Below are 16222 nucleotides of genomic sequence, written 5' to 3'. Positions count from 1 at the left end.
AACTCATTCACTCAGTAGTCTTGAATTCAAGCACAGTATAAATTTTATTACATTTGAATCTTAAAAAAAACATTCACAGAAACTATCCAAATTTGATCCACTGTCCATTGAGTTGGCGAAAAGATGTCAGAAATTAAATGTCTTCTTCACCAGAGAAGGGGCCTGAAAATGATCATGAATTTGGTTTCAAAAATAATTTAGCAATTGGTTGAATAATAGATGTATTATTTTTTTCAAATACTTCTTAAGTTACAGTGTCCTCCATAATGTTTGGGACAAAGACCCATCGTTTATTTATTTGCGTCTGCACGCCACAATTTGAGATTTGTAATAGAAAAAAATCACATGTGGTTAAAGTGCACATTGTCAGATTTTAATAAAGGCCATTTATACACCATGTAGAAATTACAGCAGGGTTTATACATAGTCCCCCCATTTCAGGGCACCATAATGTTTGGGACACAGCAATGTCCTGTAAATGAAAGTAGTCATGTTTAGTATTTTGTTGCACAACCTTTGCATGCAATGACTGCTTGAAGATTGCGATTCATGGACATCACCAGTTGCTGGGTGTCTTCTCTGGTGATGCTCTGCCAGGCCTGTATTGCAGCCATCTTTAGCTTATGCCTGTTTTGAGGGCTAGTCCCCTTCAGTTTTCTCTTCAGCATATAAAAGGCATGCTCAATTGGGTTCCGATTGGGTGATTGACTTGGCCACTCAAGAATTTACCATTTTTCACTTTGAAACACTACTTTGTTGCTTTAGCAATATGTTTCGGATCATTGTCTTGCTGTAGAATGAACCGCTGGCCAATGAGTTTTGAGGCATTTGTTTGAACTTGAGCATAGGATGTGTCTATACACTTCAGAATTCATTATGCTACTACCATCAGCAGTTGTATCATCAAGGACGATAAGTGAGTCAGTACCTTCAACAGCCATACATGCCCAGGCCATAACACCCCCACCACTGTGTTTCACAGATGAGGTGGTATGCTTTGGGTCTTAGGCAGTTCCTTCTGTCCTCCATACTTTGCTCTTGCGATCACTCTGATATAAGTCTTCGCCTGATCTGTCCACAAGACCTTTTTCCAGAACTGTGGTTGCTCTTTTAAGTACTTCTTGGCAAACTGTAACCTGGCCATCCTATTTTTGCAGCTAACCAGTGGTTTGCATCTTGCAGTGTAGCCTCTGTATTTCTGTTGATGAAGTTTTCTGCAGACAATGGTCATTGACAAATCCACATCTGACTCCTGAAGAGTGTTTCTGATCTGTCGGACAGGTGTTTTGGGATTTTTCTTCATTACAAAGAGAATTCTTCTGTCATCAGCTGTGGAGGTCTTCCTTGGCCTGCCAGTCCCTTTGCGATTAGTAAGCTCACAAGTGCTCTCTTTCTTCTTAATAATGTTCCAAACAGTTGATTTTGGTAAGCCTAAGGTTTGGCTGATGTCTATAACAATTTTATTCTTGTTTTGCAGTCTCATAATTGCTATTTTGACTTTCATTGGCACAACTTTGGTCCTCATGTTGATAAACAGCAATAAAAGTTTCCAAAGGTGATGGAAAGACTGGAGGAAAGACTAGGTAATAAGAGCTCTCTTATACCTGCATTAAGGAGGCAATTAAACACACCTGAGCAATTACAAAGACCTGTGAAGCCATATGTCCCAAACATCATGGTGCCCTGAAATGGGGGGACTATGTATAAACACAGCTGTAATTTCTACATGGTGAAACCAAAATGTATAAAAATGGCCTTTAATAAAATCTGACAGTGTGCACTTTAACCATATGTGATTTTTTCTATTACAAATCTCAAATTGTGGAGTTAGAGGCAAATAAATAAAAGATGGGTCTTTGTCCCAAACATTATGGAGGGCACTGTATAATGTTAGTTCATATTGTGAAAATGCCCAAACTTCAGATTAATACCAAAAAAAAATGTAGTCATGGTCTTGACCGAATCCAGTAAAGTGGATCGAGATGCCATTACCAGAAATCGTTTGGCACATAATAAACCATTGTTTCTTTGGGCTGGGGTCCCTCAAACCTCTACTGAAGTTCCAAGAAGAAAATTGAACATAAACAGGGATTTTGGTTGTCGGCTTCCACATTTTTTCCACTTTCATTATTATTCTTCATTATGGCCAGCGATACTTTCCCTTTACAAAGATGCTTATGAAAGAAGCATATATATATTTGCCACTAAACTAGTTTTTGCAATGGATTGGTAATACTTTCAATGCACCAAATGTACTTCATGTCAATACAATATGTACAACTAAAATATTCGCAATATCCTGAGCAGTATAGTATAGGAACATGCCCTTCAGCCCGTGATATCTATGCCAACCATGATGCTTAATTAAACTCGCGCTATTAACCTGCACATGATCCATATCCCTCTATTCCCTATGTCCATGTCCTGCCTAAATGCCACTATCATGTCTATTTGCAATAACACCCTTGCAGCACGTTCCAGGCACCAAACATTCTCTGCCTTGCTGCATCTTATCGCAAGATGAAGCTTTATTCTCTTGGACGTCCAAGATGTCCTCTACAGTAAGTGTGTTTTTTTTCCCTGCTGTTCAGGCATGTCAATTTTCCACGTTTCCACGGATTTCCACATTTTAAAAATCAATTTTCCGTACTGTTTGCATGATTTCCGCGTTTTTCACTTTGCCAAAATCACGTTTACCAACGGAGAAATCGGATCGAAAAAAAGAAAGACAAAAAGGCAAAATAAACGACAAAATAAATAGATTTGTAATGAACACTAGGATTCCACTAGAGGTCGCTAGGGGTTCCACGAGAAATCCCCTGCACCCTGGAAGTCTCCCTGAAAATGTAGCACCTAGGCTGAGCAAGGCAGCCAATCTCAACCTCATCGGGACTTCCACGGTGGGTTGAATTTGCAACCTGCGGCCGGGGCTCTGGAACTCCAGCCCAGCTGGAGCCAGCACATCTATCCCCATGGCCGACTTCCTTGGCCGGCTGGATAAACCAGCAAAGCTCTGGAACCAAGAGTGCCAGAAAATCAGTGGTGGAACTGTAATGAGTAAATATTAAATTTAAGTGCAAGATTATATAACTAAAATAATTAAGACGGGGTTAAAATATAAAACCCAGCAGGAAAGCCAATTACCATCTTTTTGGGCTGATTATCAATTAATGTGCGAATTTATTTCAAAATGTCTTTAATACATATTCACATTATTTGGTAATGTCCATTTTTACTTTGAAATGCATTAAAAGAGGCTTGGAACTGGTAATATTGTGTGCACATTTTCAAAAATTTTACAATTTTTTGATACCCACTGCGCAAGCGCTCGGCTCTCTTCCCCTTTTTTTTTTTTACCTCATTCACATGCCTGGCAGTTGTAGATGGATCCTTTACCCATGTCTCCTCTATGTCTCATAGTTGTTTCACAATTCCACCCCCCGATCCCCCACCAGATGGAACAAGGATGGTCCAAGGCTCCGCGTCCAAAACATAATTCAACATTTTTGTCACTTTCAACGAGATCTCACCACCAGTCACATCTTCTCAATTCCCACACCTTTCCGCTTTCTGCAGAGACCATTCCCTCCACAATTCTTTGGTTCACTCTTCCTTTCCCATTCAACTACCCCCTCCCCAGGTACTTAACCCTGCAACCACAAGAGATGCCACAGAACCTGTCCTTGCACCTTCCCCCTCACATCCATCCAGGGACCCCAACAACCCTTCCAGAAGAGGCATAGTTTCACATGCAACCTCCTCTAATCTCAGCTACTGTGTCTGGTGCTCCCAATGTGGCATCCTTTACATCGGCGAGACCAAGCATAAACTCGATGCCCGTATCAATGAAAACTTGCGCTTGGTCAACCAAGGCCTGCTGGATCTCCCAGTTGCTAACCATTTCAACTCCCTTTCCCATACTGGCCTTTCTGTCCTGGGCCGCCTCCATTGCCAACGAGGCCACATTGAAACTGGAGGAACAGCACCTCATATTCCGCTTGGATTGCTTACAGCCCAATAGCATGAATATTGAATTCTCCAATTTTAGACAACTAACAAATAATCCCCACATCTTTTTTTTCTCTCCCCCACCCCTCCCTGTCCCCTTTCACCTATATTCCTTCCTCTGTCACATTTCTTATCTCTTCTCGCATCTCATAGCCTTTTGCCTCCAATGCATCGCTAGCTTTTGTCCCCAATCTGCCAAGTAAACGTTTTCAGTCAGAGAGTTATGAATCTGTGGAATTCTCTGCCTCAGAAGGCAGTGGAGGCCAATTCTCTGAATGCATTCAAGAGAGAGCTAGAGAGAGCTAGACAGAGCTCTTAAGGATAGCGGAGTCAGGGGGTATGGGGAGAAGGCAGGAACGGGGTACTGATTGAGAATGATCAGCCATGATCACATTGAATGGCGGTGCTGGCTCGAAGGGCCGAATGGCCTCCTCCTGCACCTATTGTCTCATCTGTATCCACCTATCACTTGCCAGGCTTTGTCCCACCCCCACCTCTCTTCCAGCCACCCCCCCTGCAATCAATCTGAAGAGTCCTGACACGAAATGTCACCTATACATTTCCTCCACAGATGTAGCCTAACTCACTGAATTGCTTCTAGGACTTTGTGTAATTTCTTGTAAACCAGCATCTGGAGTTCTTAGGTCTAGATGTGACATTTCTACCCTGGGGTAAAGACTCTCTATCCTATCTATGCCTCTCAGTTTTATAAGCCTCTATCATATCACCCCTCAGCCTCCAATGCTCCAGAGAAAACAATTCAAGCTTGTCCACCTTTCCTAGCAAATACCTGCTAATCCAGGCAGCATCTGGTAAATCTCTTCTGCACCCTCTCCAAAACCTTCACATCCTTCCTGCGATGGGGCAAACAGAACTGCACACAATACTGCAAATGTGGTTTAACCAAATGTCATGGAAATTAATTCTAATAGTTAGATTAGACATGTTGCCAAATGTTACCATCTTGTTTTTCCATATCCTCTTCACTATTCCAGTCATCTTCATCTGGATAATCATTCCGCCAATTATTTTCCTCATTCTCATCATCTTCATCCTCATACATTTCATCTTCAATCATCTCATCGCTAATCTGTAATGCAACAGTTTCATGCAGTGTAACAAGAACCTGGTGGTGGTTTGCACAAAAATAGCACTGTCAAAATGCTCGTCAGTCTGATGATGATTCAGCATTTTTTGGTGTTAATGTTCTTGACCTTGCTGAACCTGGTTGGCTACTGTAAACTCATGTATATATGAATGCGCAAAGTATAAGAAGTAAAGTGGATGAGCTTGAGGCTCAGTTAGAGATTGGTAGGTATGACATTGTGGGGATTACAGAGACGTGGCTGCAGAGGGATCAGGACTGGGAACTGCATATTCAGGATTATACGTCCTATAGAAAGGACAGGCAGGTGGGCAGAGGAGGTGCGGTAGCTCTGTTGGTGAGGGATGGAATTCTGTCCCTTGCAAGGTGTGACATTGGGACTGATGATGTAGAGTCACTGTGGACAGAGTTGAGGAATTGTAAAGGTAAGAGGACACTAATGGGATTTATCTATAGACCCCCAAACAGTAGCCTGGAAGTTGCAGCAGGAGTTAAAATTGGCATGCTACAAAGGTAATGCCACGGCAGTTATGGGGGATTTCAATATGCAGGTAGACTGGGAAAATCAGGTTGATTCTGGACCCCAAAAAAAGGAGTTTGTAGAGTGGATTCTTAGAGTAGCTTGTACTGGAGCCTACCAGAGAGAAGGCAATTCTGGATTTAGTGTTGTCCAATGAAGCAGATTTAATAAGGGAACTCAAGGTAAAGGAACCGCTTGGAGATAGTGACCATAATATGATTAGTTTTAATCTGCAATTTGAGAGGGAGAAGGTTAAACCAGGACCGTCACTGTTGCAGTTGAACAAAGGGGACTATGAAGGCATGAGAGAGGAGCTGGCCAACGTCGAATGGAAAGGGATCCTAGCAGGAATGACAGTGGAACAGCAATGGCAGGAATTTCTGGGCATAATCCAGAAGATGCAGGATCATTTCATTCCAAAGAGGAAGAAAGATTCTAAGGGGAGTAAGTGACAACCATGGCTGACAAGGGAAGTTAGAGATGGAATAAAACTAAAAGAAAAGATGTATAAGATAGCAAAGAATAGTGGGCAACTTTCAAAGAAAAACAGAAGATGGCAAAAAAAGGCAATACGGGTTGAAAAGATGAGGTACGAAGCGAAGCTGGCCAAGAATATAAAGGACAGAAGGACACCCTTGAAGGCAGAAACGGGTGAAATTATTATGGGTAACAAGGAAATGGCGGAAGAGTTGAACAGGTACTTCGGATCTGTCTTCACTAAGGAAGACACAAACAATCTCCCAGATGTGCTAATGGACAGAGAATCAAGGGAGACAGAGGAACTGAAAGAAATTTGCATTAAGCGAGAAATAGTATTGGGTAGACTTGGGTAGTATATGGGACTGAAGGCTGATAAATCCCCAGGGCCTGATGGTCTGCACCCCCAGGGTACTTAAGGAGGTGGCTCAAGAAATCGTGGACGCATTGGTGGTCATTTTCCAATGTTCAATAGATTCCGGATCAGTTCCTGTGGATTGGAGGGTAGCTAATGTTATCCCACTTTTCAAGAAAGGAGCGAGAGAGAAAACAGGGAATTATAGACCAGTTAGCCTGACACCGGTGGGGGGAAGATGCTGGAGTCAATTATTAAAGAGGTAATAACGGCACATTTGGAGAGCGGTAAAAGGATTGGTCCAAGTCAGCATGGATTTATGAAGGGGAAATCCTGCTTGACTAATCTTCTGGAATTTTTTGAGGATGTGACAAGTAAAATGGAATGAAGGAGAGCCAGTGGATGTAGTGTATCTAGACTTTCAGAAAGCCTTTGATAAGGTACCACACGGGAGGTTGGTGACCAAAATTAGAGCACATGGTATTGGGGTAGGGTATTGACATGGATAGAAAATTGGTTGGCAGACAGGAAGCAAAGAGTAGAAATAAACGGGTCCTTTTCAGAATGGCAGGCAGTGGAGAGTGGAGTGCCGCAGGGCTCGGTGCTGGGGCCGCAACTATTTACAATATATATTAATGATTTGGATTATGGAATTAGAAGTAACACCAGCAAGTTTGCGGATGACACAAAGCTGGGTGGCAGTGTGAACTGCGAAGAGGATGTTAGGAGATCGCAGGGTGACTTGGATAGGTTGAGTGAGTGGGCAGATGCAGTATAATGTGGATAAATGTAAGGTTATCCACTTTGGCTGCAAAAATAAGGAGGCAGATTATTATCTCAATGGTGTCAGATTAGGTAAAGGGGAAGTGCAACGAGACCTTGGTGTCCTTGTACACCAGTCACTGAAAGTAAGCGTGCAGGTACAGCAGGCAGTGAAGAAGGCATGTTGGCCTTCATAACGAGGATTTGAGTACAGGAGCAAAGAAGTCCTGCTGCAGTTGTATAGGGCCCTGGTGAGACCACATCTGGAGTATTGTGTGCAGTTTTGGTCTCCTAATTTGAGGAAGGACGTCCTTGCTATTAAGGCTGTGCAGCATAGGTTCACGAGGTTAATCCCTAGGATGGAGGGACTGTCATACGAGGAAAGATTGGAAAGACTAGGCTTGTATTCACTGGAGTTTAGAAGGATGAGAGGGGATCTTATAGAGACGTATAAAATTCTAGATAAGCTAGATGCAGGAAAAATGTTCCCAATGTTGGGGGAGTCCAGAACCAGGGGACACAGTCTAAGAATAAAGGGAGGCCATTTAAAATTGAGGTGAGAAGAAACTTTTTCACCCAGAGTTGTGAATTTGTGGAATTCTCTGCCACAGAAGGCTGTGGAGGCAAATTCACTGGATGAATTTAAAAGAGTTAGATAGAGCTCTCGGGGCTAGTTGAATGAAGGGATATGGGGAGAAGGCAGGCACAGGTTACTGATTATAGATGATCATCCATGATCACAATGAATGGCGGTGCTGGGTCGAAGGGCCAAATGGCCTCCTCCAGCACCTATTTTCTATGTTTCTATGTATCCTAGTGCAAATATGCAGGCAATTTTGTTGGGCTCTGGACATTCAGATATGCCTGGAAAAGTCATTAAAAAATTTATGTATTTTCCAAAATTAAAAAATCATAGAAAACATCAAACTAAAGTAAATTTTTAAAAGCAATTACTTTTCCCATTCCACAGGTAAGGATATCTTTGAAATGACTGTGACCGCTCATCCTACAATAGCTTTGGCTTGGCTGAGGAGACTCAACTAGACTGAGCTCAGCAGAGGCTATGGCTGAAGACTGATAGTTCTCTATAGAACTACTGGCTACAGCCAGGAAAACTTGTACATGATCTCCAAGGATCATCAACTATAATGCTCAACCAGGAATCACACTGCCATTTGTCTTAACAGTTAATAATTCTGCTATCTGCAGAGATGTGTGACAACTTGCAATTGGGCCTTGTTTAGAAGCGAGCAAGCCACACTTTGCTGTATGACAATGTTAGATTTTGCTTACGTTACCTACAAAGAAATCAACACGTAGCAGACTGCCAACTCACCAATTCATGTTCTTCATGATATGGTATCACAGATAGAATGTCTTTGATTCCACCTCCACTAATGTAGCCATCTGTATAATACAAGTCATAAACATACTCCTCCATATTCTCCCGGTGCTCTGCCCCAAGTCCACAATTTGACACAGTAAGTGTCTCCCGGATCATCTTAACAGAGTTACACAGAATTGTCTCTGGATCATCCTGCCCTGGACCAGAATCCTAAAATGCAAAACACCCAAAAAGTAAGATGGTGGAATAAAACTGAGAATGCTGGAGAAAAGCAAAAATGCAGGAAACACCCAGCAAGTCAAGCAGCATCTCTGGAAAGAAAAATAAATTTAATGTTCCAGGTTGAAGACCCCTTGTAAGAACTGGAAATAGAAAAAAATTGCTTTAGTTGCAAAGGAGCTCGGGGAGGGATGGGTAAAACAGAGCAAATATCTCTGACACGGCGAGACCAAAGTTAATGTAGCACTTAACAGCACAATATCCTTCTAATCCCTTGTCACTCAAAAATGAGATGCCCATTCCAATTTGACAGCTGGTTTTCCTTCCAAAATATAATTGTAACATTAGCTATCCACCAGCCCACTGACACTCTGCATCTTTTAACTAATACGTTCAATACCACTAACATTTAATTTTAATTGTTTGTTAGTATTTCTCCTTTTTCTGTTTAAATGGTCATGCCACATTCAATATCATATCTGCCTTGTCATTCTTCCTGCTACATTCTGAAGGAGAGTCGTGACAATAATATTTCTGTCATTTTGCTGTCACTGGCTGTGCTTTTACACAACCTATCGCAAAAAAGCCTGATTTAAATTACCTTTATTTAAGTGCCTGTCAACTATTTTAATATAAAATAAAACATAAAATACTAAAAACCTGCAGCAGGCCAAACAGTATTTGTGGAAAGCGAAAAAGAGGTCCAGGTAATGTTTCAGATTGGCTCAGAACTGGGGGGGAAATAGATAAAGTTATTTTGTTGCGGATAAGGTGGCACGAGTTACAGGGCGATTAAGCTTTTGCGTCTGTATTGTGTTATTAACAGGATTATGGGACATACCCAAGACAGAAAACAAATTGATTTATAGTTGTGGAGAGGCTGCAGGAGGGATGGAGAGGTCAAAGGGAATATCTCTGATGGTTGAGGATTGCCGGAGAGAAGCTACAAACTATATCATAAAGTCAATGGCTTAGAGAAAAGAATCTGAACAAAGGTACATAAAAACTATGAAAGAAAAACATTTACAAGAGTGAGAACACAAACAAAGCAACAAACGCAGTGCTAGATGATGTGATCAGCAGGCAAGGTATGCTAATAATTAGCCAGTATCACAAATTATCTGGCCAATTCCAATACAAAGTGAATTATCAGTAAATTCGATGGTAAATTCGATGCCGAGCTTTCAGTGCCAAAACGCTGCAACATTTAAGTTGGGCCTCATTATCACAATGCAGGAGACTACAGAGAGATAAGTTAGAATGAGATGGAGAAATAAAATGGCAGTGTACAGGGAGCATTGTGTCATACCTGCAGACTGGTTAATGCGTACCGCAAAACAACCACCAATTTGATTTGATTTCCCCAATGCACAGAAGACCAGTGTTTGATTTCCCCAATGCACAGACCACATTGTGCACATGAAATGCATTCCACTTGATTTGAAGAAGTGCAAATGAATCAATGCTTCACCTGGAAGGACTGTTCACTGGGTGACTGGATGGTGGGAAGGGAAGAGATAAAAAGGACAGATGTTGCATCTCCTGCAGTTGCCTAGAAAAGACAAGAGGGTGGCAGCTAGTGCAGATATAAATATGGATTCGGGAGTTGCAAAGAATTTGTCCATTCAAAAGGCTGAAAGCAAGACGGGGATGGAAGATGTCTGATGGTGGAATTTCATCACAGGTGTTGGAAATTGTGAAGGATGATCCAATGAACGTGGAGATTGTTGAGATGAAAGGCAAAGACCAGGGAAGGAATTGGGAAGATTTGAAAAATATATTATTTTAACAGACGTAGTGTATCCATAAACACTGGGAGTTGATACTCCCAACTTCCCAATTCATATCTTTTAGTTTCATGCAAACTTTACCACCACAGATTAATGAAAGCAGTTTATATTTATAAATCTGTGATGAAGTATACTGAACTGCTGTCTTCCATTAACTTGACCCATATGGGAAATTGCCCTGTCACAAATCACTTTCTCAAAGTCTTGGTGAGGACCTCTGTAACCACATCATTGTGGAATCACTTGCCAAAAATCATGTTTGCTACCAGATTCTGCATGACCGGGAATTAAAAGGACACAAAGCGCTAGAGTAACCCAAGCAGCATCTTTGGAGAACATGGATAGCCAAAGTTTTGGGTCGAGACTCTTCTTCAGATTGTGTTGAGGGTGGCAGAAAGCCAGAAAAGTGGAGAGGCAGGACAGACAGAGCATGACAGGTAATAGGTGGACACAGGTGAGGGGGGGATTTTGAAAGGCAGATGGTTAGAACAAAGGTCAGAGATAAATGCAGAAGGGATGAGACAGGATTGAAGAGTTGTGGATTGTGAAGCCATAGGGAGGAAAGTAGGAGAGGTGGGGGCAGGGGTGGAGGCGAGTGATAAATGGGAGTTCAGGTGGGACACAGGGAAGGGAAGTCGGGGATGCGGAGTTAATCTCAGTGGTGGAATCTAGCCCTGGCACACTCTATCTACATCATCCACTACAAAAACAACAAAGGCAGCACTTTCTATCAGATGACGAAATGAAGTGCAAGGTGTCAGTGGTTTTGTAAAGACGCAGAGCACCAAAAACAAAGTATACTAACCCTTTCATTGGTCAGGCTTTAACTGGATTATTCCATGCAATTTTGGACAATGCACCCTGGAGAGGATGTTGTGACCTTAATAAAGGATTTAGTGTGATGTGATTAAAAAAGAGCAGAGCAAATGAAGAAAAGATTCCTGCGAGGTGATTTAATGAGGGTATCCAGAAGAGTAAATAACATACCAACGGCAGTAATAGAAGAGTGTGCTGGCAGAGGGCATTAAATGAAGGTGATTGCCCAAAGAGCCAATGGGAGAAAGTTTTACATTTTATTATTTTGTTGAAGTGTGAAGTTAATAATGGTAGCTTTCCAAAGGGAAATGAGCAAATGCACATGGGAATAAACTGCAGCACTGTGAAGAAAGTCCACAAGAGGACAAACTGGAGTGTAGTATTTCAGTGAGTGAACACGGAGAGGGTGGGCTTCACAGCTTCCAAATCTGAAGTATGATTCAATAAAACTGTGTAAAACTTCAGATGATTTCATAACTATTCTGCTTAGTTTCTCAGGACCCTGACCTTACCTTGCAATGTATGTGCTTTGAGTCAGCTTTGTTCTCATCATGCTGGACATCAAACACTTCAATTTCCTTTCCGGATCCAACATCATCTTTGCTACTTCCAGAAGATATGCTCCTTTTCTTTAAAAAAAATAAAGCCCCAGAAACATATTATTGAAAAAAACTCAGAACATTACAAAAATCAAGAGTAATGGGATACATGGCCCCTCAAAATTACCCAATCATTTGTTGAGATAACGCTTATTCTGTGCTTCAAGTCATTTATTTCCGATTCTCGAAATGACCATTAATCAATTCAACAACAGGGCATTCATTGTCCTCCGAAGTAGTAAATTTAAAAGATTTACCCTCTGCACAAATAAATATCTTCTCAAATTCCTGGATGGCCAACCATGTTCCTGAAACAATGCTGCTTCTTAAGGTACTTCAACCCGAAGAAAAAGCCTATCTGTGCCACCCCTTATCATCCCTCTCAGTCTTGTATGTCTCAATGAAATTGCCTTAGTTGTCTAAATTCTTCCCTATAATTGACCAGTATTCCTCAATTTCTTTTCAACAGCCAACCCCTTCAGCACAGGAATCAGTTTACCAAATCGATGCCTCAATGACTCCAGAACAAGTATATCTTCTGCAGGTACGGAGACAAGTGTTACACAAAGTCATGAAACTTATTTAAAAACCAATGCCACCTGGAAGAAATCCAGTGCTCAATTCAGTCTCTGAATACTGTGTGGTTAAAACTAAAGAACACTCAACACAACCCAGTATCTCGACATCAGGCATCGGTCACTTTCTCTAACACTCACTCCCACTAAGAAACACTCTCCTTCCTTTACATGGGCCTCCCTTAATTCTATCTGATGAGGACAATCACAAGGAATTCCTTATTTCTATTTTACCCATAATAGTATTTTAAAGACACTCTTGTAAGAACCACCTAAAATCCTTCTCTTTTCACTTATTTTTCTAAAATTACTGATTTTTACCTGATTCTTGTTTAAGGGTAAGTTTTAAACATATTCCATCATGTGTCATTATCACCCTTAATACGTTCATATGATGCCCTCTCAGTGGCGTCTTTCCAAAGCTGAAGATCCCTTCGCCACTATCATTTACAGGGAAATAGCATTTTGTCGTTCCCTGTATCACATGGCCATCTGTGGCCTCGGTGATCAAGAGAGACCAACAGCACACGTGGAAAATGATTGCAGTTCTTTCGCTTGTTCAATTAAATCTTGAATAAAATGCAAATCTGCTCATAATCCACACAGCAGTTGATGCTGTGCAACAAACATTTTCTCAAGGCTTCATGTTTGGATTCATGGCATGGCCTAGCTTGAGCCCTACTTTTAAGTTGTGAGAGCTCAGCCAAGATGGTGGTAGGGGCTAAACAGTTTGGCCAAGGGTAGGGTTATGGTCATAAAAATAATGGCTGATTTCCTAATTCTGGTTTTTGAGTCACTCTCTTGCGTCAGAGGCTAACTGGGATCTCTAGATATATTCGCTGACAAGTGGCTAGCAAATGCTCAGTAATTAGTTAGGAATGAGAATGCCCCTTTGGGAATGCCCCTTCACTGTGGGAAGGATGCTGCCACCCATTTGCCCCTGGAGTTATAGATAAGAAGTGGTGACCCACAGTGAGTGAAGAAAGATAATGACATCCTGTTCAGTACCAATTGCAACAGATAGAATCACACAGCACTGAAACAGACATAACTTGGCTCAACTTGTCCATGCTGATCATGATGTCCAGCTAAGCTGGTTCTATTGCCTCCATTTGCCCTATATATTCCTCTTAACCTTTCCTATCCATGTACAACGTACTTTAAATGTTGTTAATTCATCTGCCCCAACCACTTTCTCTGGCTGCTTGTTCCACGTATTAAGCACCCTCTAAGTGACAAAGTTATTCCTCAAATTCCTATTAAATCTTTCCCCTCTCACCTGAAACCCATGTCCTCTAGTTCTTAATACCCCGAACTTGGGAAAAGGATTGTGTGCATTCACCCAATCTATGCCTTCATGATTTTATACACTCTAAATGATCACTTCTCAGTCTCCTACACTCCGAGAAATAAAGTCCTTACCTGCCCAACCTCTCCCCGTAACTCAGTCCCTCAAATCCTGGCAATATCCTCAAATCTTCTCTGCGCTGTTTCCAGCTAAATGTTCAAAAGTGAACACAATACATTAAATGCAGCCTCACCAACAATGTTTCTCACATCACTTAAAACTTCTCTTGAGAAAGATCAATGATTAACAGTATTTACCTTCAGCACTGTGCTTTACTTCACCTATCCTTTGCAGACTATCAATGCTTAACCCAGATGTATCTTTGGCAGAAACAGTCAGTTACCTTCTGTCCATCTCCTCCTCCTTCAGCCTGAGCTTCTGAGCCAGTTTCCTGATCATTTTTCTCATCACCCTGCTCAAATTTCAAAGAATTTCTTCTGTGGCTGGCAATTACTTTGTATCGGGCCTCCTGGATGGCCGTCTGCCGAGATGCTCGCATACTGAGCTGAACACGCTGGGCGCTGGTACTAGACGGGTTTATAGCGAGCAGCGCTTTATCCTTGGAGATGGCTTCTTTGATATGCCTCTGTATGTTGTCATCCTGCAAAGAGTGCCATAGTCAATCTCTGTGGTTACAGTTTACAATTTATCAATTTGCTTGTGCGTAGATTATTCACTCTTTGTGAGGGCATGCTAAATTTTTCCTTTCAGAATCCTCTTCCACTGGTCAAAGAGATTGGCAAGAATGTTGATTTCACTTCAACAAATAAAAAAGGAAATAACAATATCTATTGCGAGAATGCTCCAGTATAACTGGTGTAAAAAGTGAGCGGAAAATTTATATTCCAAGCTAAAATACACAGAATTCTGAAATCATGGAGGTATGGGAATTAAATTATTTTTGGTGAATGATCATGATATGTCCTAAATTCTTTTCAATAGGCTCAGTAATCTGTGATGGGGCAGAACCTCTATCAGCATGAGTCATCTAGTTTTACATAGAAACATAGAAAATAGGTGCATGATTAGGCCATTCGTCCCTTCAAACCAGCACTGCCATTCAATGTGATCATGGCTGATCATCCAGAATCAGTACCCTTCCTGCTTTCTTCCCATACCCCTTGATTCCGTTAGCCCTAAGAGCTATATCTAACTCTCTCATGAATACATCCAGTGAATTGGCCTCCACTGCCTTCTGTGGCAGATAATTCCACAGATTCACAACTTTCTGGCTGAAAAAGTTTTTCCTCATCTCAGTCCTAAATGGCCTACCTCTTATTTGCTGTGTTTTTTTGTTGTGCCAACACGCCAACAGCTAATCAAGAGTTTGAGGCAAACAGTGTGCGTGTGGTGTCCTTTGGCACCGAGGCAGGAAGGGTGGCAGGGGGAAGAGGACAGCTTAAGATGAACACCAAAGTGGGCAGGCAGACAGGGGTCAAGCTTGTGCTGGGTAGGGAGTGGGCTTCCATATAGATTGCTCTTGGGAAGGCTGGGAGAACCAAGATGGGCACCAGGGCAGGTGAGTTTGAGGTGGGCTGTCGGAGCAGAGGTGGGGTGTGAGCGGGTGGGCGAAGGGGAATTGCGGGCAGGTTCAAGAGCGAGCTGCCAGGCAGGTGGGTGAGTGCGAGATCAGGTGTTCAGGCCACTGACTGCCCTCCCGCCGCGCTGCAGACAGCTCAGCCTGCACGCAACTCCGAGGCTTCGGGCCGGCCTTACCTGCGAGCTGACGGTGGCGGCGAACCTGAAGAGGGTCCGCACAACCTGCTCTCCCGGAGCCAGCTCGCCGGCGGTCCGAGGCCGCTTACAGGCCAGCAGCAGGGCTTCGACAGCCTCGGCGCCGCGCTTCCGCTTCACCCGCAGCACGGCGGCGGCTTCCATGGTCGGGCAGGGCCAGAGACCGGCGGCGATCGCAACAGCCGCGTCCGCGCTCCCACTGACAGCTGGCCGGGAACACTGCCTGCGCCGATTAACTGGACTCGATGTGTGCCTATCCTGCACACTGGGCCTGGAGCATCAACTTCCCTGGTCCCGCCTCCTTACACCGACTCCTGCGCAACAACTCCACCTCTCTCCACGCAGCTTGCACACGATCCAGACCAAAGATACTAGAGGAGTAAGATGGGCCACTCAGTTGAAATCGCCTATACTGCAGTGTAGAACGCAAAGGAGCCATTTTAGTAGGCAAACCCTGCCGTTCGCTATGCCTCTCACAGTGTAATCAGTGTTTTGGGGGAGCATTATGTGTGATGATACCATTAAAATGCAGAATATATCTCATCTATCAATTCACAGATTTTTGTTAT

General features: G+C 42.6%; 1 protein-coding gene across 1 annotated transcript; it reads right to left on the bottom strand.

Annotated features, from left to right (window-relative positions):
- Window positions 1–30: 30 nt before the first annotated feature.
- Window positions 31–15937, bottom strand: slc7a6os (solute carrier family 7 member 6 opposite strand). The gene is made up of 6 exons (XM_078400530.1): window positions 15636–15937; window positions 14263–14520; window positions 11910–12026; window positions 8564–8782; window positions 4969–5098; window positions 31–162 (listed from the first exon to the last, which is right to left on the bottom strand). Exons 1-6 carry the CDS (start codon window positions 15795–15797, stop codon window positions 134–136), a joined length of 915 nt encoding a protein of 304 aa, XP_078256656.1. The 5' UTR covers window positions 15798–15937; the 3' UTR covers window positions 31–133.
- Window positions 15938–16222: the final 285 nt, after the last annotated feature.

Source organism: Rhinoraja longicauda, chromosome 6, assembly GCF_053455715.1.
Source record: "Rhinoraja longicauda isolate Sanriku21f chromosome 6, sRhiLon1.1, whole genome shotgun sequence".
Taxonomy (NCBI): domain Eukaryota; kingdom Metazoa; phylum Chordata; class Chondrichthyes; order Rajiformes; family Arhynchobatidae; genus Rhinoraja; species Rhinoraja longicauda.
The sequence above is the reverse complement of the archived record's forward strand: the minus strand, read 5'-3'. Positions and strand labels throughout refer to the sequence as shown.